Source organism: Sceloporus occidentalis, unplaced genomic scaffold, assembly GCF_023333645.1.
Source record: "Sceloporus occidentalis isolate IW3139 unplaced genomic scaffold, rSceOcc1.0.p SCAF_2, whole genome shotgun sequence".
In the NCBI taxonomy this organism is placed as follows: domain Eukaryota; kingdom Metazoa; phylum Chordata; class Lepidosauria; order Squamata; family Phrynosomatidae; genus Sceloporus; species Sceloporus occidentalis.
This window is the reverse complement of record NW_028316982.1, coordinates 21,434,737-21,457,821: the sequence shown is the minus strand read 5'-3', so window position 1 is coordinate 21,457,821 and position 23,085 is coordinate 21,434,737. Positions and strand designations below refer to the sequence as shown.

At 40.4% G+C, this 23,085-nt stretch overlaps 1 protein-coding gene across 1 annotated transcript in view; it reads left to right on the top strand.

Annotated features, from left to right (window-relative positions):
* The first annotated feature begins 413 nt into the window (after positions 1–413).
* LOC149318035 (EGF-like and EMI domain-containing protein 1) overlaps positions 414–23,085 on the top strand; it is a 142,248-nt gene continuing 119,576 nt past the window's right edge. The window contains exons 1-4 of the mRNA XM_089508898.1: positions 414–622; positions 16,741–16,875; positions 17,927–18,039; positions 19,896–20,000. Coding sequence (XP_089365024.1) covers positions 549–622; positions 16,741–16,875; positions 17,927–18,039; positions 19,896–20,000 — 427 coding nt within the window. The 5' untranslated portion in view covers positions 414–548. The remainder of the gene's footprint in view (positions 623–16,740; positions 16,876–17,926; positions 18,040–19,895; positions 20,001–23,085) is intronic.

Genomic DNA, 23,085 nt, shown 5'->3' with positions numbered 1-23,085 from the left:
TATCTCAAAAACTTTGCCTTCTGAAGTCACTTCTTCTGAGTAACTGCATTCTAAAAGCAATGCGAAAGTCACCTGAATCAATGTAGAAATCACTCCTCTCTGGTGCCAGAACCATGCCCAGAATTCCCTCGTCTGGAACCATGGCAAGTTGAAGCGGTATCAAAGCGGATCATTTCTACAGTGTGGATGCAGCAGATGCCTTAATAGCAGATCAGCCAGGCTCTGCCCTCTGTCTCTCTTTAATTAGGGGGCGGGGCTGGGAATCCGCGAGCCCCCTGATTGGCCCCGCTGAGGCTTTAAAAGGGCTTTGGAGGCGGGATTTGGTGGCCCAGTGGCGTGGATGCTCAGAAAGCAAAGAGACCCTGTTTGGTTTTTGTTGCCAGTCTTCTGCAGCCTCAGCATCCAAGACAGACTCCTCTCCTGAAGCCTCTTGCCTCCTTCCATGCCAGCTCCTTCTCCTGCCTCCTTGTCTCCCTGCCAAGCTGGCCCTGGAAGCTGAACTTTCGCCTCTCCTCCTCCTCTTCCTGCAGAGCCCAGTATCCACAGACATGAAGCCCAGCGGAGCCTGGCTTTGGTGGACCATGGGCAGCCTGGTGGCCGCGGGGCAACTGCAGCAGGGCATGTGAGTGGCTCTTTTGGAAAGTCTTTGCAAAGGGCGGGGGCGGGTGGGTGGCTGACCAGGCAAGTCCTCCTTTTCCAGGACTTGTCCTCCATTTCCATCTCCTGCCCAGGAGGCATTCCAAAAGCGCCCTCCAATTTGAGCAGGACTAAGCGGCAGAGATTTGCATCTCCAGTGGTTTGGATCTAGGCTAAGACCTGGAGGAGACCAGGGTTCTTCGAATCCATGGAAACGCACTGTCGGTGACCTTGGGCAAGTCACACTCTCTCAGCCTCAGAGGATGTCAGGGTTTTATCTAGATCACTCCAGGGAGAGGCGATGTGGCATAGGGGTTTGAGCCTTGGATTCTGGAGACCAAGGTTGGATACCCAGCTCGGCCACAAAACCCACTGGTGATCTTAGGCCAGTCACATTCTCTCAGCCTCAGGGGAAGGCAAAGGTAAGCCTCTGAACCAACCTTGGCAAGAAAGACCTGTAATAGATTTATCTTCAGGTGAACTCAGGCAAGTCACAGTCTCCCAGCCTCAGAGGATGTCAAGGGCAAACCTTCCCCCAAAGCAATCTTGCCAAGAAGACCCCATGATAGGGTTGCCGTAGGTCGAGGATGATTTGAAGGCACACAACAGGTGTGTTTTTAGCTTTTCGTGGGTCATGGCCTACATTTCCCCTTGGTGTCCTACGTTTGGTGGTGCCTCGTCCTCCTTTGTAGTTAGGACATCTGGTCACTCTGGGGCAGGAGGGCAAACTTTGGGATGGTTGAATGTGGTCTGAGTCTCAACAAAACTCTGAAGCAATTGGATGGATGCAGGGAGAGAGAGAAAAAGGGCAGGAAGAGAATAAGATTTTACCTCCTTCCCTGATCCAAATTCTCATTGGGATGGCACCCTTCTCCTTCTTGGTTGTGTGTGTTGTGTCCCTTTGAGTCCTTTCTGACTTAGAGCGACCCTATCCTGGGGTTTTCTTGGCAAGATTGGTTCAGAGGGGGTTTGCCATTGCCATCCCCTGAGGCTGAGAGAGTGTACCTTCATGGCTGAGCTGGGAATCCAATCTTGGTCTCCAGAGTCCAAGGCTCAAACTGCTATGCCGCACTGCCTGTCTCCTTAGTTATTTAGATAAAATTCTTGCTCGCCCTATTTTCTGGAAGACAGATGATGATCTTGTGGTGGTTGTGTCCCTTTGAATAATTTGTGACTTATGGAGACCTGAAGATGAACCTGTTACTGAGCTTTCTTGGCAGAATGGGTTTGAAGGGGGTTTGCGGTTGCCTTCCTCTGGCTCTGAAAAAGTGTGACTTGCCCACAGTCTCCCAGTGGCTTTCCATAGCTCACCTAGAATTGGAACTTGGTCTCCAGAGTCACAGTCCAGAGTTTAAACCACTATGTCACACTGGTTCTGTATGCAATGACAACAAGTGACTGTGGCATAAAAAGTGAAGGTGCAGCTGCTGACCTGTAACCAGGTGAGACCTTTTTGTCTTCTCTCTCTGCCCCTAATTATTGTTCAAGCTGGTAGCCGCTCTCCTGGGTTTTGGGAGAAGTCTGTTCAAGGTCCCCCCCACTTTTTTTTTTTTTTTTTTTTTTTTTTTTTTTTTTTTTTTTTTGCAGATGGCAAGGGATGGACCTGGGAACTTTTTTTTAACTAAAAATGAAAGCCAGTTGATGGAGACATGTTTCCCACCCCCCAGGTTTACCTCCTCTTCTGTCTCCTTTCATAGGATCAAGTCTGGTGAAGTTTATCTGTTGTTGTTTTTAATTTGATCCCTGAAATGCCACTCTTAAGAAGGTGAGGAGATTAATATTTGAATAAAAGAATATATATATATATATGAGAGAGAGAGAGAGAGAGAGAGAGAGAGAGAGAGAGAGAGAGAGATGAAGGATGAAGTTGACACATCAATAAAACCAGCAGCCCCCCAAATGGTTAAGACTCCCTTTAGTAGGAACATTGCCCAAGAAATTAGGTATAGGATTGCAGCTAGAGTCTAAGAACTTTTACTGTTCTTCCCACACTAAGCATATCTCAGATGAAGTACTTAAGGCAATAAATATCCCAATTCCATTCCAGATATTGTTACTCCAGTCTCATTGATGGAGTTCACAACTGTTTTGTACAGGACAAAATTCACTGCCATGACAGCAACTGCATGTCCCGGTGTGTCTATTGGCATATATAAACCATTTTTGCTCTGAGTGCTAGTAGTGCCTGCAGTTTTCTCCCAAAAGTGATGCTTTCATTGTAGAATCCAATATAGAAAATTCCCTTGGTCTGAACTCTTAGGTTTACTTAGATGTAGCCCTTTGTGGCTTATTCCTGAGTAAACCTGTGTAGAACTGCAATGTTGCTCTCAGTGTAGGGAGGGAGGTGGGTTTTCAATCCTATTCCTGTGGAATCTAGTATAAATGCCTTTATGCAAAGATTCTTGTCTCCACATGCTAATAGCAGCATTGTATTGCATTTCTCAAGCAGTAACAGGAAAAATGTCAGGTGCAAAAGTTGCTTAGTGTATGGAAAGTGTGCTAGAATCACAACATTATAATGAATCAGTTGGGGCTTATTTTATTTTATTTTCCATCAGATGATTTCTATATTGATTTCGGAATGCAATTACTCTTATGAAGTGATTTCTGAATGCAGAGTTCTCTGAGCAGGAAACACATGTAATTCTATGGGCTTTATGTATATTTACAACATTCAAAGTCCTGTGCAAACAACACAGTCCAGTCCTCATTCTGTGACACATTCTTATGCATCTCCTCTCTCTGTCTTCTTAGGCATAAATCTCTTCTTTCTGTTGTTTGCTGTTACTACAATTTAGCATTTGATGGTTTGCTATATGACAGTGTAACATTATGTACAAATAATCATCAACCAAGGTTTGCAGATGCACTTCAAAGCATTTATTTATTTATATTTCATTTTTGTGAAATCTGAATTATGATTTTTTATTTGTTTGTATCATTTTATGAAACCATGACTTCAAGGTAATCTGGATTTCATTTACTGACAATTAGTACTTGTTCAGATGCATTTATGTTTAGGCATAAATTGCCTTCTTTCTGTTTGCTGTTAATACAATTTAGCATTTGATGGTTTGCAGTGTAACATTATATCCAGAGTGTTATCAACCAAGGTTTGCAGATTCACTTCAAAGCATACATTTATTTATTTATATTTCATTTTTGTGAAATATGAATTATGATTTTTTTATTTGTTTGTATCATTTTATGAAACCATGACTTCAAGGCAATCTGGATTTCATTTAGTGACAATTAGTACTGGTGCAGATGCTAGAAGAAGGCAACTCAGGCATGAATGGAAAATCTATGGCTTGATCCTCACCTGCCAGCTTTGGGATGGAGGCTGGGAACATTGCTTTTTGTACTGAGTCAAAGTAATAAAACGATTGAACTGCTGGAAGATAATCTCAAATGGTAATTTGACAAGAATGAAGGATTGGGAGGGCTTTAATTATATTGCATTAATTAATTGGAGTCAAAGAGGGTGGCTTTGTGCATGGTGTGTGTGGTGCCTTGCCCATTTTCATGTCTTCTATAATGCTTGAGTGACACTGTATAGTCTTTTCTGCAGCCTACAATTGGGGTCAGCCCCATGGCAAAAAGTTTAATTGGATTTCTTTTTCTTGACAGCTGTTTTGTGCAATAGTTGCAGACTTCAGGTCTCCAGGGGTTATTAAACAGAGAAGCGATTAGTGAGATGTGCAGTTCATGGGTGCGGTGGGAAAAGAAGAGGGGAGGGTGAGCATATTGGTGTCTGTATGTTACAAGCATCTCCCCCCCCCCCCCCGAACTGTTCTGAGAAGCCTAAGTATTCACAGGCTCTCAACCTCCCAGCCCCAGTTGCCATTTGATGAATGTAGCAGATTGCTTCCTCTTGGAAGATCACCTGCCTCCTCATGTTTGAGGGGCCAGTCCCAGAACTATTCTCTTAGAACTTGGGTAACTGCTTCTGCTTTCTATGTTGGGGAGAGTGTCACAGAAAGATGGAAAAATTCCTAGGCTTTAGTAGAATCATAAAATCATAGAGCAGGAAGAAGCTGTAAGGGTCACCTAGTCCAACCCACATCATGTAAGAATATACAACTAAAGCACTCTTGGAATGTGCACATTTTAAAATGTGTTCTTTTTAAAGACGTCTACAAACCAGAGACCATATACTTCAAGACAGTATTTTCCACTGCCAAACAATTCTTGCCATAAAGAAGTTTTTTTAGGTGAAATCTTTTTTCTTGTAATTAGAATCCATTAGTTTGTTTTCTAGTATATGGAGCAGTTGGAAATCGGTTTGCCCCATCTTCTGTATTTATTTGTTTTATCTCATGGATTTATATCCCACCCTTTTCCCACAATGGGATTCAAGGCAGGTTAGTGTATGACATCCCTTTAAATATTCAAAGATGGTTAAGGAAACCCATTGCATGACCTTGGGCAGCTCACATACTCTCAGCCTCAGCAACCTCTGTAGTAGGTTCATTTTAGTTTTCATATGCCAGAAATGACTTGGAAGGCACACCACCGCCACCTCAAGAATCATATTGCCTCCCAGTCTTCTCCTTTAAATTAAACATATCAGTTGTCCTAAGTCATTCCTCATAAGATGTAACTGTGGTTTTTCTTACGTTTTTTCAAGATGACTTCAACTTATGGTGGCTCTATCATAGGGGTTTTCTTGGCAATATTTATTCAGAGGAGATGTGATAGAGTGTAGAATTCCTATGTTCATTCAGTGGATTTGTATGGCTGAGTAGATATATGAATCCTTGTCTCATAGGGTCTTAGTCCATCGCTTAAACCATGATAGCAGGCTAGCACTGATAGCCTTACTACCACAAAAATAAATCTGTATACCGGATGGGATGCTGATCTTCAGTTGCTGGTTTAGTATCTTTTGCTGCAAGGATTAGAAATCTCTTTCAGACTGAGGCCAAACTCAAGTTTCAGAGAAGTTATCAAAGGATATTCCAGGCAGGCCAAAGGCAAGAGGGTGGCATCAAGACTACAAGTGTATTCTATCTTAAGGCTTTTACTGATAGTAGCAAAGCCTATGGTGAGACATTTCAACCTTTCAGGACATTTCTAGATTGTACCTGTATTGCACCCTGTTCACCAAAGCTTTACAAGGGATCAATATAGCATTGTCACCAGTTTGCCTAGGCTTTCTCTCTCTCTCGGGTGTTTTTTGTTTGTTTGTTTTGTTTTGGAGGGGACTGGATTTTAGCCCCATGATATGATGTTCTCTACTCCTGCATTACTGGGTGGATCATGGGCCAACATAAGATGGATCACACCAGAGGCAGCTTTGGGTACCCATGGAATCACAGTGTGCTAGACTGCAACTCCCAACACACAGCTCATAGCCAAGGAGAATAATAATGGGAATTGCACTCTAAATACGTTGCATGCTATTTATCCCGCTCTAATTTTTATTTTATTTTTTAATTCATCTTTTCTACTTCTACAAGCTTTCATGAACTGACTGGAAGGGCTTTTAATAGTGCATTATTTTACTGGGTTTCCCCCCCCCCTTCTGTTTTTTATGTGTGTGTCTTTAAATAAATAATTTAATTCTGTAGATAGTTTCAGTATGTGTTTTTATTTGTCTTTCATGTATTTTGATTTCATAGACCATCTTAAGGCTTAGTTTTGAGGAGGAGGCAGGATATAAACAAGCAGTATTTGCATGATAAATATCGTAATGGTATTTGATTTAGCCAAAAACAAACAAACAAACAAGCCCCTTAGTAAAAGAAAAGGGGCAGAAAAGGCAGTTATGCTTGGCATGACAGAAGGCAGTCAGAAAAGATGGAGTTCACATTACAGATAGATTTAATTAAGGAAACCAGGACCCAGAGTCTGCAAAACCCAAGCAGAGCTGCTAAGGATTTGGGTGTTCTGGAGATGTCTTATTCATAGGGTCAACTTGAGTTCAGTTAACAAACGCACACTGTAATGAACATATATTAAAGCTGAAACAAAGTAGAAAATATTGCATAGAGGAGGATATTATCTTTTGCTTTATCTTTCTTGTAGTCACTTCCAACTCTTATGATTTAAAAAAAACCAACAAAATTTCCCATCTCACTGAATTGAGTTTCAGACATAAATTTCTGCTTGTTCTTGTATAATGTGTTGGCATCACCGTGGTCTATATTCTAGCAAACTATTCAGATAATGGAGTTGTGGGAGAACTATGTTTTCACTATTGGAATTTAAGCTGCTATCAATAAATTATCAATTAATTTCAAGTTTTTCTTGTCTACAAGTTTTTTTTAATAATTCAAAAGAACACTAAGTACTTCCATTGCAAGTTTATAACAGGTAATTTGTTCTAATGTGATGGCTTAATAACTCTTAAAATAACCCCCTTTCTTCTCTTTTTTGAGAATGAGAAGGGCTAGTATTTAAGCAGTCACCTGGTAGCTCTAGATGAGGATGGAAATCATTTGTTGAACTGCAATTCCTAGAAGCCGTAGCCAGCATATCGAGTAATGAGAGATGCATGGGATTTTGTCTGGAGGATGTATCATTTCCATCCCAGTTACAAATGGTGGGGTGAGGGACTGCACATAAGATCACAGAATCTTTGAACCTTGTGGGCCATCGTCTTACTCAATGAAGGATCTTCAGCTAATGCATCCCCAGCAGGCAGCTGTCCAGAGAAGGAGTCCCCACCACTTCTCTAGGAAATTGGTTCCATTGCAATAGCCACTTTTACTGTCAAGATGTTCCTTCTAATGTTCAATCAAAATCTACCATCCTGTAAGTTAAAAGTAAAACCATTAGATCTTGTTCGATCTTCTGGGGCACCAGAGAATAGAGCTGTCCCATCCCTTTTGTGACACCCCCTCAGTGCAGTCATGTCATCATCCTTCAGTCTTTTCTTCACGAAGCTGAACATACCCAGTTCCTACAATCTTTCATCACATGTATTGTTCTCAATACCTCTTACCATCCTTGTTTCCCTTTTCTAAACTGGCTCCAACTTGTCTATAGCCTTCTTAAAATGAGGTACCCAGAACTGAATGCAGTACTACAGATGAAGACCTACCTGACCAAAATATAGTGGGACTATTTCTTCCCTGGACATAGGTGAGCACATGAAATTATGCAAGGATTACTGGTATGTCAATATGCTGATGAAGTAAGGAGTGCCCCCTAATCAGTCACTCAGAAGAAAAATAAAACAGACTTCTGAAGGAAAGGGCAGCAATCTCTACCCTCCCTCTCTGCCAGTCTCCAACAGGTGGGTCAAAATATTTGTGAGCTAGCAACTTTTGTAGCTGAGCCAGTATGGTGTGAGTGTTGGACTAGGACTCTGGGAGACCAGGGTATGAATCCCTGCTCAGCCATGGAAATTCTCTGTGTGACCTTGGATAAGACACTATCCTCAGCCTTAAAGGCAGTGGGGAACCCCCATGTAACACATTCTCCTAACCTATTCACAGACCACATGGGATTTGTAGTCTTTGATATTTGGAAAGTTACTGGGAGTGGGAGTTTAGAATCCTTTGTCCAGCCTTGACTAGTTAATAAGGGGGACAGGATTGTCCATTCTTCCAAGCTCCCTTGTTAGAGCTCACCTCATGCTCTGGTAAGAGAGAGATCGCTTGTGGTGCTTTTCAGGTTTTTAAAACAACCTTTTCTGAGAAGCATCTTGAAGGTTTGAGTGTCTGCCCATCTGGTCATCTTATCGGGCAATTGCTATCTCATGACACTAAACTTCATTAATGTCATTGTATCTCTCCTCCCAAGTGTAACCCTTTGTTAGCTGGGAAGAAGGATCTTCATTATCACACCCTGTGAATATTTGTTGCCAAGAAAATTCATGTTGGGTTTGCTGTAGGCTTGTAATAAGCCAGAAATGTCTCGAAGGCCCAGAGCCAGTCTCTCTCTCTGTCAGTCTCACCTAAGGTTGTCAGAATGAAAACTGAAGGTGGCTGGTGGCTCCTGTACCTTTAATAGTTATGTAAATGAAGGAATTTCAGCTGGTATTACCTGGTTGCATGACAAGGAAAAACTGCTGATATTCCTCTTTCTGCACAACCATTAAAGATTTGGGAGCTGTCTCCAGTTTTCGATACGGCAAGCCTAATCTAACCTCCTTTTTGGAGTTGGTGTGAGAATGAAAGGAAGAGAAGGGGAGCCATCTTGAGCTAACTGACGGACAGGTGAGATATTAAATGTAACAAATAAATAATAAACAATTTAAAATAGTTACCACGTGGTACATTGCAGATTAAAGATGGGTTGCAGGTATGAAAAAATGAGGACTAATTTTCTAGGTTATTTAAGTGATATTTATCTAGAATGTGTGTGTGTATATATATATATATTGACTAATGTAGATACTGTTGCTAGCAATCGCCTACTCTGATTATCAAGTGATAATTGCAGCTAGTGTGTATTTTAACACATTTGAGTTCACAGGAAGACTGCTTTTTTCAGAGGTGGTGGAGTCATCTTAGTTTTCCATGTTGGCTCATATTAAGGTTTATTTAAATATTACCCAGAGTGTGAAATGCCTCAACTGCAGCTTTTCATTTAGTGTTTCCTTGATAAAAATGTCAATAAAGTGACTGTTACATACTTTGATGACTACTTCTGGGTACATTTGTGATGCAACCTGAATGACACATCACACAATTACTTCCAGTGTCCCATGATGTGTTTCCAGTATATTTCCAGGCTTCCATACGGCATTAACTTTATGGCAAATGTCTCCGAAGAAGTGTTCTCATCTGAGGAAAGTAGACTGTCTTGTCTTGCAATGAACAGAATTGCCATGAAAAAGAGATCTAGGAATCAAGCAAGGATTTATTGGCCTGTTACAGACTGCTAAAATAAAGCTGCTTGGGGTCTCTTTGGAGGTATGCTATTTAAATGATGCATGGGTCCTAAGAATCTGGAGGTCACGCCAAAGCCACACTCCATTCCTAAGCACTGGAGTGCAGCTTTGGTGCAGCTTCTAGATTCTTAGGACCCATGCATCATTTAAATAGCATACCTCCAAAGAGACCTGAAGCAGCTTTATTTTGGCAGTCTGTAACAGGCCATAGTGAGCTTCAGTAAGTGCTGACAAAAGAAGCGGGGGACTTCTCAAAAGCTTGGTATAGGTAGGTATAATAAGAAAGAGGTAATGAAAGCAGAGTCCTATAGCTGTACCAAACAGGACTTTATGTGGGTGCATTTAATGAACACTGGGTTTAAAAAAAATAGCTAGCAGTCCTTGGTGGAGCTCTTACAGTTAAGACTTAAACCATAGGTGAGCAAAGTGTGGCCCAACCCAATCTTTTTGCCCCCCTCAAGGCCCACAGACCCCCTCCCTTTAATATAACCAGGCAAAGCATCACCCAAATTATCACAAAATGCACCAAAATGTGGTTGGTTTTATTTGCTCCCTTGCCTCCCAATCAAAACAGGTGCATCCTGCCCCAGGTGTGTGCAAGGGTAGAAATTAGCCCATGACCTAACCCTTCTGTCTCCACTGTGGTTCCTTCAGGTGAGTTTGGGCCCAGTGATGGCTCAGCTCATTCATCCTTTTATGATGCAAAGAACAGATGCACTGTGTTCTGATTTTAATGAAAACCAGTCTGTGCCACTGAGTGAAACAGTGGGAACAGTTAAGGTCCCCTTCTAGCCACTATTGACCTCCTCTTGCTATCCCCTTTTTGTAAGCTATTACCATTTTTTTTAAAAAAGTACAGAGTTGTTAATTGCCCTTGGCACTCTGAGCTGGGATGCCCAGGTTTCAGCAGTGGCCATTAGTGCATTTGCACAGTTAAAACTTGTGCGCCAGCTGCACCCATTCCTTGAGACATCACATCTGGCTACAGTGACACATGCCTTGATTACATCCTATTTGGACTACAGCAATTGACTCTATATGAGGCTGCCTTTGGAAACTGTTTGGAAACTTCAGCTTATGTGAAACTCTGTTGCCAGAATGCTGACTGGGGCCAGTTATAGGGACCACATAACTAACTCTCTTGCTGAAAAAGCTTCACTGGCTACCAGTTTGTTCCAGGCACAATTCACAGTGCTGGTTAAGACTTATAAAGCCCTACATGGCTTAGGTCCAGATTATTTGAGAGGCAGTTTCTCCTATACAAACCCACTAGAGCCCTAAGATCCTCCAGGGAAAGCTTTTCTTGGTCCCTCCAATGTCACAGGCTCTCCTGGTGAGGACACGAGAGAGCCATCTCAGTGGCTGCTCCTGCCCTTTGGAATGCCCTTCCACAAGAAGCAAGGCTGCCCCCTCCTTGTGTGCCTTTTGTCAGCAGGCAAAAATGGCTCTGTTCAAGCAGGCTTTTAATGTGTAGTCATGAGATGGGTTTTATATGGGATGAGTGTTGTGATTTTATTGTGGTTTAAATGTTTGTAATTTTATATTGTTAGCTGATCTTTTAATTGTTGCAATATGTTTTTAGAATTTTTATTTGTGAGCCACCTTGGGTCCCTTTGGGGAGAAAGGTGGCATAGAAAACAAACAAACAAACAAACAAACAAACAAACAAACAAATAAATGGTCAGCCCCAACTCATGTTGACCCTGTGGATGAGACATATCCAAGACCCATTGTCCTCCACTGCTCTGTTTAGGTCCTGCAAATTCAGTTCTGTGACCTCCCTGACTGAGTCTATCCATCTGGCATGTTGTCTTCCTCTGTTTCTGTTGCCTTCTGCCTACCCTAGCATTATTGTATTTTCTAGTGGTTTTGGCTTTTCTTCCATTTTCCAGCAAGCTGGAGCAATGGGTTAATTACAGTATGTTTCTTAAATTTTAAGAAACTAATTAAACCCATTAAATAACTTTGTTCCAACCTAAGTTGTTTTTTTTCCCCCTGGAAGTGTAACTCCATCACACTCTTATTAGTCGCAAAGTAACTAAATACAGTTGATGCAGGGATGGAAAGAATATTTACTGTTGTTCATTTCCTGATTGAAAAATGTGTTTCCAAACACTTATTCAGAAATAATATGGTGTCAAGAATTTTGTTCAGTTTTTGCACATTATTAAATCATTTCAAAGTATCCAGGAAAGTATTCTGTACAGAAATGCAAGTGGCTTTTTACGTGAAAATTTTGGGGATTTGCAGACCCCCCCCCAAAAAAAAATTGGTTTTATTTTGTGCAAGATTACTTTTTTCTATACAAAACCTGGCAATATTACACAGCAAAAATCTTGTACAGAAAACAGCAATCTTGTATAAAAAACACATGGGCTGTATGGAAACACTGTTTTGTGCATGAAACTTCCATTTCTTATATAAAAAACCAGCTGCGTCCCTGTCTGGACCAAAATTGTTATTACATCCCCTCCCTGAATGGTCCCTTGCCCATCCTGGCTTGACCATTCAGGGAGGGGATGTAATAACAATTTCACTACTTCGTATAATTAATTCATCCCTACAGGAGGGTTGATTTCCATCAGCCTTAAAATAGGCCATAATGAAATCTTTTCTGAAGAAACCCTCTCTTGACCCCCTACAAATGAGTAACTACAGACCAGCCTCTTTATTACCATTTTTGGGCAAGGTGATTGAGAGTGCAGTTGCCTTCCAACTCCAAGCTGTCTTGGATGAAACTGATTATCTGGACCCATTTCCAACTGGCTTTAGGGTGGGGTTCGGAGTTGAGACTGCCATGGTCACCTTAGTCGATGATCTCCGTCTGAGTATCGATGGGGGAAGTTTGGCCCTGTTGGTGCTCTTGGACATCTCAGCGGCCTTCAATACCATCGACCATGATATCCTTCTGGAACGCCTGAGAGAGTTAGGCATCGGCGGCACTGTGCTCCAGTGGCTCCGGTCCTACCTCTCGGGAAGATTCCAGATGTTGAGGCTGGGAGACTGCTGCTCTCGTAAAAGAGAGCTAACATCTGGTGTCCCTCAGGGCGCCATCCTGTCCCCCATGCTGTTTAACATTTACATGAAGCCGCTGGGAGAGATCATCCGAAGACATGGAACACGGTGTTATCAGTACGCTGATGACACCCAGATTTATCTCTCCATGTCTCCGACTGACACAGTGACTAAAGATGGCATCTCTCCTCTGGATGCCTGTCTGGAGTCACTAACGGGCTGGATGAGGGAAAACAAACTCAAGTTGAATCCAGAGAAAACAGAGGTACTCATAATAGATGCCCCAAGTCCAGACAGGGAAATTTGCCACCCATCCTGGACGGGGTCACACTTCCCCTAAAGGACAACGTTCGCAGTTTGGGAGTACTCCTGGACTCGTCCCTACAGTTATCATCTCAAGTAGATGCGATGGCCAGGAGTGCTTGGTACCAGCTTCGGCTGATATGCCAGCTGCGTCCCTGTCTGGACCGAAAGGACCTTGAAACAGTATTACACGCACTGGTAACCTCTCGCTTGGATTTCTGTAATGCGCTCTACATGGGGCTACCTTTGTACCAGGTTCGGAAGCTTCAATTAGTTCAAAATGCTGCAGCCAGATAAGTCACTGGGACTCCAAGAGCAGATCATATAACCCCAGTATTAAAAGCTCTTCACTGGCTGCCAATTAGCTTCCAGGCTCAATACAAAGTGTTGGTTATTACCTATAAAGCCCTACATGGCTTGGGCCCGAGTTACTTGAAGGAACGCCTCTCCCTACATAATCCACCCCGCACACTCAGAACAACAGGCAAATATCTATTGGAATATCCTAGGGTGAGATTGTCTGCAACTCACCAACGAGCATTTACATCTACTGCTCCTGCATGTTGGAATGGACTTCCTGAGGAGATTTGTCTCAGTTCTTCCTTGGAAGCCTTTAAGAAAGCGTTGAAGACTCACCTATTCCGCTTGGCATATCCCCCTGATCCTTCATAGAGATAATTATCCTCCTACCCTACCATCCTCCAAAGTTATGAGTATCTGTGATGTTAATTTGTAATTATGAGATTGTAAGATATGAGATTGTGAGTTTTCAATATGTTTTTTATAGGATGTTTTTATACGAGGTTTTTAGTGGAATGTTTTTATTGTATATTATGCTGTAATACGATGTGTTTACATCTGTATTTGCCTGTGAACCACTTTGATCTCCAAGGAAAAGCGGTATAAAAATAAAGATTTATTATTATTTTTATTGTGAGTCTTTCTATGCAAAATAATTTCCTGAAACATTTTGTGAGATGTGAATATTGGGTGAGAAGCTCTTCAGAAATATTCCTTTTCTCCACAGTGCAAAGAACGCTGGGAATTATTTATCCTCATTTGTGAGGCTGGAATTATGTAATTTATAGTTTGTTACTTCTGAGTTGTAAGAAGAGATCTGAAGATGTTAAAAGGTTTACACATTGTTAATGGTTTTGTGTTGTCCTAATAATGATTAAAACTAATAAGAAAAAATCCAAATAAATAAATACATTAAAACTACATTTATTAGGACAAGCAATAGAATATAAAATGCCTGCAGGTCTTCCAGAATTCCAGATCTCTCCTCAGATAACTTGCCTAATGAAAAGTTCTGGAGAACCCAAAAGCTGGTACTCATGTTAATATCCTTTATGTTGTTCTAAGTAAGATGTAAGCATAGCTTTTAGCTTCCTTTTGCTTTTTGATGCTGATTGTTCAGGGCCACATTCAGGCTATGTAATTATAGTGTTTGTTGTTGGGTGCCTTCAAGTCTTTCCCAACTGATGGCGACCCTAAGGTGAATCTATCACAAGGTTTTCTTGGCAAAAATTATTCAGAAGGGGTTTGCTTTTGGCTTCCTCTGAGGCTGAGAGGGTGTGACTATGGTTCCATTTTAACTGCCATGGTTAACTCCTGTAAATCCTAGCATTGGTTGTTCAGAGAGAAATGATTTCATGGGTATGGGTTCAGCTGTAACGAATTAACCTACTGATTCTCTCTGCTGAAACCCTGCAAGATAGCACATAAAGTAACTCAAAAACATTTTATGCAGATAGCTTTGAGTCCACTCAGCTGTATTGTACTTTTACAACATCTTGCAAATAAACATATTTTCAACTTGAGGGTGTAATACAAGCTTGACTAGGCAGAAGGTAATAGGCCAAAAATAAAAAGTAGGTTTCAGCTGAAGCTTCAATTTAGCCAGATGTTTTCTGTAGCTGAATGTTAACATTTTGTATTAGTGTTACCTTAATGCACAACTCAAATGTTCAGAAGGTAAAATGTGCTGTTTGGCATGAAAAGACAATGAAATGTATTGGGAAAATAAACAGTTGTCAACATGATATATACAATTTTTACTTAAGATGGGGCTTCTTACCAGTTTTCTAAATAAATGAGAATATTGCCTGCCTTCCTAATAAATATATGAGAAGGGATTAAAATATGAAGAATTCTCATAAAGAGTCCTATGATACATTCTTGGTTGAAGGAGTACATTTCTCAGTCCACTATCCTCTTGAATTAACTCCAGTGCACATACAATGTTCAGTCACTTCAGTGGAATTACCACACCCATTAAAGTGAATGAATAGTCAGTCCACATGTATAGGATCTCTTTGCATTTTAGTACACCCTGGATCTTGGACTGGGGTGTAGCCATGGGGTGGGGGATGTGAGCATTGCCCCCAATATGAATTCTGTTCCCTCATGATTTTTTTTCTTTCAGTTCCTAAATTTCTAACACTACAGACATTTAAAACTGTTCACACGTAGACCTCTTCTATTTGTTGTGTTTGCATTCCCTTAGTAATTTTGCCTGCCCCTTTGCTTTGGATGCCTAAATTGTATTTCTAAATGCTCAGCTGACATTATACATTGCTACAATGCTAGAAATTTGAGAATGGAAGGAATACTGTATGGTAGGACAGCTTTCTTATTCAAGTGGAAGTGCCCTCACTTTGAGCCCTAGTAGCTATATCCTTGACATTGGATTTGAAAAGGCATTCCCATTGGGTTCTGAGTTGTAGAAAATATATGTTGCTAGGGTCTTTGTGGAACACAGTGAAGATCTTTGATCCTCAAGATGTTGGACTATAACTCTCATCATTCTGAACCAATGGTGATCCTGGTTGGGGGTCATGGAAGCTGCAGTCCAACAGTTTGCTCCTCCTTGATTCAGAGCCAGCCTTAGAAAGGCTAAACAAGGTGGGGAAGAATTTAAAAAATGGAATTCCTTTTATCAGTCACTTTTGGAAGACTCCTACCTTTGACAGCCACTCATGAGTCTTTAAGAATTAATATATTTTACACGCACGCACGCACGCACGCACGCACACTTGTATTTTCTTATTGTCACCTTGGATGACATCTGCTACTCATTGAGCAATAAGTCATTAATCAACAATACTTCACTACTGTAATACAAAACTCACAAAACAACAAAACATTTATTGGCCAACCAAAATGCACAAAATATATGATGCAAGCTTTCAGAGTTGTACCACCTTCTTCATGAAGCAACGCTGTTAAAAATCAAATCAATCAGGAGAAAGAAAGAAAAATGACAGTGTTGTAGTCGTAAGTCTGCATTTTGTCAAGATGTTATGTTTGTTTTCAGTGAAGATGGGATGATGGGATATCTATGTAGGTAGAAGCCATTCTTCCTCCTTGGCTACAGAGGCTTTTGGAGACAAAGTGTTGTAAACGCCAGGACATAGAATTTAAAATCTTTCTTTCTCTAGAGGGTATTTTTATGAAAATATGCTGTTCCATAAAAGAGGAAATGCTGCAGTGTTTTCTCTGGGAAAAATGAATATACTATACAGTATGTTGCTGAGGAAGAGTTGGGTGCAAACTCTTCTCTTTGCTTTTATGTTGATGTGCTGGCTATGTGCCGTAATAAATTATTCAAATTGTTTGCTTTTATGTTGGAAGATTTTACTGGTATATTTGCTTGATGTCATCTTGGATGTCATGCTTTTAATATGCTAAATTCAAGTATTTATCTGTTACTCATTGAGCAGTGAGCAATTAATCAATAAGATAATCATATGTGATAGGAGAACTAGACTATACAGAAGACTGGGCTAAAACTAAGTGCTGTCTTCATAACAAGCGGTTACAAGTATGCCTGGCATGAGGAAAACAAGAGTAACTGATGTCACTCTTGCACATTTCCAATGCTGACTGTTATTTGATCTGTGTCATTTTGATCCAACCTTTTTTGCACAATGTTCTAGGCCTAATGTGTGTCCTGAACATGAATTGGCAATGGTGGGACATCGTCAGCCATGTGTTCAAACATTCACCCGCATGATGAAAATATGGAAACAGGACTGTGTGGTGCAAAGGTGGTGCTTACATTATGAGAGAAGGTAATGCATTTTTAAAAATGAAACATGCTGTTAAAATAAATATGACTAGAGCTGCAACAAAATGGCTACTGGTTCATTTCCAGGTGCATTTCAAAATGTTGTTCAGATGATCTGAAAGACTTTCTCGCTTTATGTGCATACCTGAGATTTGAGAACTTCAGGGGAAGGTCTTCTCTCCATCCCACCAATTTTGCATGTATATTTGGTATGGACATGTGGGTGAGCCTTCTTGGCGACTGTTCCCACATTGTGTATTTACGTCCTGTGGGAAGCTATTTTGGGCTCCTCTTTTATTCCTTTTTGACAATAGGCAATTTCAAAAACAATACAACCAAACAACAATGCAGGCCCTTCAGTCTTCAACTGGGCATGGCAATAGGGCCTTTTTGTGGTTGAATTGTCACAAATGATTGTATAGAAAAGGGAATTTCAGCAGGTTTTGTTTATCATTCTACCAGGAACAAGTTACACCTGCTGAAATTACCTTTTCTATGCAAGTGTTAAAGGTAGAGGAGTTCTCTCTAGTTCTTTCAATCTGCACATAGATCTAGTTGTAGTTGTCATGTATTACAGTATTCTTCCACGAGACGTCTAAATGTCCTAATAAAAATCATTCACAATCTAATTGAAGTGTAATTTTCAGAATGTCCTCTATCAGTTTATGAATCTGAGTCCATTTTTTTAGCACCAACTCTATGATTGTATGACACTGGGCTTAAAAAGTTACTGCAAATTCCCCAAAGACCTACCCAGTAAATCCAGATGTACATTTTGCCCTCTCCACTCTGGAACATGCACAGGATCCTATGATAGGTGCATAGAGAGTAAGGTTTCCAACGGACAGGAAGTTTGATAACTGCTACAGTTTGGGAGTGATAGGATGCCTTGAAATAACATTTGGTATGCTATTTGTTTTATGCTGGATGGAGTCTAGAATCTCCATCCACCTAGAGCTGATGTTTGAACAGCAGATCCAGTACAATGTTACTGTAGTAACATTGCCTTACCCTCTTCTCTGCCTTACCCTCTTTTTTATTTCCCCTTTTTAAAGGACAAGCTATTATACGATCTATAAGCAAGTATACAAAATGGAACATCACACTGTCTTTAAGTGTTGCCCTGGATGGAATAGGAAGAATGATGATGAGCCTGGATGTCTACACTGTAAGTTATGATTATGGAATATCAGGGGCTGCTTGACATGTTTTTTTAAAGTCTAAATGATGGGGGGAAAAGGTAAATTCAACTGTGGAAAAGTGCAAATATATTTGAGAAACTTATAAGATGCAGCTCCAATTCCTCTCCCAGCCCTCCTCACTATCCATTTCCCTGACCAGTAAGCCCAAATATCTTGGTTTTCTTCTGTAATATCTCCCAAAATGGGAACCAAAATGACAATATAACTTCCTGTCACTCACACATATGTGGACTTTTTGTGTGTGGGTAAAAGGAGGTGGGAATTGTCAGGGGGTTGGTGGGAGCTTTGGAGGCTACAAAAGTAGAATCAAAGAGTCACATGCAGCCCACGGGCCACTCTCTTTGTTGGGAGAAAGGTGGGATATAAATTGAACAAATAAAATGAGTGAATAAATAATAAAAATATGACTGAATCTCAGTCTCCCAACCCAACTTGACATCCTAGTGGCAAAGCTGAAAAGGAAGGATATTCCTATATTATCACTGGTCAATGATTAGAGATTACACAAGGAATTTCCTCACTTGGAAAGACAAGTAGGAAGATACTGTTGACCCTGGCTTGTTGTGGTAAATTTCAGCTTCTTGAGATGTGATGTGTGGAAATGGCCTCAAATGTAGTTTTGTTTGAAGTGCTTGCTTTTCAACTTGGAAGGATGTATTGTGCATAGTTGTTCTTAAATGGCATTTGTAACAGCTCCACTGGCTGCTGATCCATTTCCAGGCAGAATTCAAAGTGTTGGCTATGACATTTAAAGCCCTACAGACTTGAGTCCAGACAATCTGAAAACTCTCTCCCTATATAAGCCTTCCCAAGATCTGCAGTGGAACGCTTTCTTTTGGTCCAATCACCATCCCATGAATCTCTAGTGAGGACACGAGAGAGGGCTGTCTCAGTGGCTGCTCCCAAGTTATGGCCCCCTTCCTGCTGTCTTTCCACTGGCAGATATTAAGGAAGCTTTTGGTTTTTAGTGTATGCAGCAGATAAAGCTTTTAATATGTGTGCCCGGGGGGGGGGGGGGGGTTACTGTTTTTATTTTATTGTGTTTTTAAGTATCTTTTAAGTATGGTTTTTAACTTTTTAATGCTGTTTTTAATTTGTGTTTTAAAATAGAAATTTAGTTTAATGTGTTTTAACATCTGTATTAACAGTTTTTGAAGTTGTATAGTGCTTTTAAAATGTTCTCTGCCTGTGTTGGAGGCAGGTGAGATATAAATTAAATACTAAAACAATATGTTATTAGGTTTTTAGATGTACAGGTTGAATCTGTCTTATGCAAAGTGCTTGGGACCAGAAGTGTTTTGAATTGGATTTTTTGGGGGGAAGGGGGTTGGAATAATTCCACATAATAAGATGTCTTAAAGATGGGACCCAAGTCTAAACAGAAAATTCATTTACGTTTTAGATACACCTTACACACATAGTCTGAAGGTAATTTTAGACATAATATTTTAATAATTTTTGCACATGACACAAGGTTTGTGTACACTGAACCATCAGAAAGCAAAGGTGTTAATATCTCAGCCACCTTGGACTTTGGAGTATTTTGGATGTCAGAATTCTGGATAAGGGAAGCTCAACCTTTACTTCATTTTAATATATATTGTAAGCCACCATGGATCCTCCTGTGCAGGGAGAAAAGTTGGAAATGAATTGTGGTGTCAAAGAAAATGATGATAGATGGGTTTGATAATGATAGATGATGATGATGATGATGATGATGATGACAGATAATAATAATTTTTAACATTGTTTTTTTGAGGAACATTTGTATTTTGTAAATAAAAGTTGCTTCCTTATTGTCTCTTTTATCCTTTCTCTTCAGCTGTATGCTCTCAAGGCATTTGCTTCAATGGAGGGAAATGCTCTGAAGGAATTTCCCCAGTGTGCCAGTGTTCAGTGGGGTTTCAGGGGCCACGCTGCCAATATGGTAAGTTAAGTTTCATTTTGTTCCAGTGGTTTCTTTGTGATATGGTAACACCCACTTCATCACACCTGGTTCCTTTAGTGGGATAAACAGAAACAAAATCTATCAAAGAATAATAACATTGTACACATGTAACACTGCTGGGAATGTCCTTCTGAATTACTGAACTGCAAGAGCTTCTGCAAGAATGCAATGATTGTTGAGTAGGGTTTTTTTTTGTTTTTGTTTTTTTGTATTTTATGCTGGGGGATATGGGCAGGTAGATTACAGTGACTGCCACATATTTTCTGATCTACAGGTGATCATCTGGGATTTGCCAAGAGTTGAATTCTATAGTCATCCATTAGACTTGGCTTATTCCCCCCCTCCCGGTCCGGTTTGTGAATTTGTAATAGTGAATGCTAAGCAAGAGTATCTGACCTGTCTGCCATACATTATGGGAATGAAGGCTAGATACTGAATCAGAACTTGGATGCTAGTGCAGACAAAAATGAATGGGTTGACCCACTTGTGGACAGCCTAAATGTGCGTGTGTTCAGCCCAAGAAAAGCTGTGTCTTGGTGTAGATTAATGATTATGATTATGATTATTATTTTATTTATATTTCCCCGCCTCTCCCTGCAGATGGAGCCGGGGTTACAAACCGATCAATGATGTTGATACATGTTTGACATGGGTGTGATTTTCACTTCTGTAGTGTGGAGACTAAATTGCATCAGGAATAACTAAGAGTGATAATTAAGAGTACCTACAGCTCTTATAGGCGCAGTAGTTTGTGTATTGGAGAATGCAGAACAATGTGCTGGAGTTACACAAATAGAATTGTGTTTCCATTGACATCTGCACAGTGCTCGCATCAGCAGAAGCTTCTGAAAATGGAAATGCCAAAAGAATCTGAGCTGTTTCACATTTCCAGTTGTAAATGCAATGATTACTTTAATGTCTAAAACATAAAGGCATTTCCTGGGGCAGGCAAGGCATATGGTGCTCCAAGACAGGGAATAAATGGAGCTGTGGGATATGCAGGCACAAGTTCAGAATCTGGTATCAAAACAAATTTGTGTAGTTTGTTGTCTCTAAGGAAGTTGACTAGAATGCTGACATTTCTCCATTAAAAACAACACTGTTACCCACATATTTCTAGTTCTTCAAAACTGGGATTGGTTTCATGTAAGTCTGTACACATTTCTACCAAATGTTGAGGGTCTATAAAGAATTTTAAAAGTGATCAGTTTTCTAGTATGCAAAGGGATCTTGTAGCACCTTTGAGGCTAGCTGAAAAAAGAAGCTGGTAGCCTGAGCTTTCATAGACTTGAACCTTCCTCAGATGTATGGCTATGTCTTTGAATTCAACTTTCTAATGTATGTTGTGCACTTGAAAGCCTGCCAGAAGCAGATTTGTAAATGGCACTACAGATTAAATTCCATCTGAACACAATGGCCAGGGGTATTCACTCACCTTGGAAATGAAGGAAAACAGGAAAGTTTCAGAAGCACCTCCATTAGACATGGCTCTGAGTTGGTGAAAGCTTTCAGGGCAATGCTCAAGTGATTTCAAGGCAGAAAGGTTGAAGGTTGGAATTATTTTTTCTGTACTTAAAGCACAATATGAAATATATTGTCTCGGAGTAATTACAATGAGAGCAAGTTCAGCACCCTTGCATGTGTAAACACTCCCCTCTCTCTCACTACCACAAAATCAAGGTGACCTCATATTGCAAATGGATTGGATTATTGGTTCTGTGAATGTTTTCATTTATCATAATATTTCCAAGGTCTATGTTGCTGGTTTTCTAGGACTGCATCATCCTGCTGGGCTTTGCTCGTACTAAAGATGAATCAGGTTTGGACTTGAAGCTAGTGTGATTATGTAAGCACTAGTAGGATTTATTTCCTAATATTTAAGCAAGATCACAGCTGCTAGTCTAAGTAGTTTACCAAGGCAGTTCCATATACTGTTCTGTTGTTGTTGTTGTTGTTGTTGTTGTTGTGTGCCTTCAAGTTGTTTGATTTATGCGACCCTAAGGTGAACTTATTAAGGGGTTTTCTGGGGCTGAGAGTGTGTTACTAGTCAAAGGTCACCCAGTGGGTTTCCATGGCTGAGCTGGGGAACTGAACCCTGGCCTCCAAGTTCATAGTCCAACACGTTACACCACACTGGCTCTATTGTTCAATATGATACAGTAATACAATCTTCAGGTGGTTCTAGATTTTCCATTTTTTTCCTTTTGCTGGTCTTGAACTCGCAATCTTGTGGTCTTGAGTAAATGGCTGCAGTACAGGCATTTAACCACTGCACCACCAGGGCTCCATGTATATATATATATATATATTTGTTTATTTGTCTGTTATATTGTTTTTAATCTGTTTAATAAACTTTAAAAAAATTAGAAGTGAAATTCTGGTCATTTCCAGTTTTAAAACAATAATCAATGGCAAAACTCTACATTTTAACCTAGGCTGTGATCTTTAGGGGAATTGAAAATAGTTCTTGCCCACCATCTAGAGAGGGATAAGGAAAGTATAATTTATGAGCCATATGTGATCCATATTGTACGCCCCTTTGATTGTTGTATTAGAAAAAGAGGGATATAAATAAAATTATTATTATTATTATTATTATTATTATTATTATTATTATAACATTTCCCAATTTTTTAAAAAAAATGTTTTAAAAGACCTTGCTTCTATACTCCCATGTCCCCCAGGCATATTTTCAGCCATTTTAGACCACAGAAAACCCTTATTTTTCAATAGAATGTAACTCGGATCAGGAATGTAGCAGAGGAGGGCATCCCATCCAACATAGTCAGTGGTGGAGAGTGCTGGAAATTGGAGTCTAACAGACTCTAGGTTGCAAAATTCCAATCTTTGGTCTACAGGCTCATTAAGCCATTCTCTGAAAGTGTGTGGCTAGGAGGCAGCAATTCACACTACAGACCAACCAGGACTTCAGGCTCATTGGGCTACCTGTATTTAAGGAGTTGGATGAATGCAAAAGAATGGGCTGTATGCATTCTGAGGAGCAACCCTTAATCACCATCCAGTTGAATAACCATCAAGGATGTCAGGAAATAGACACTAGCTG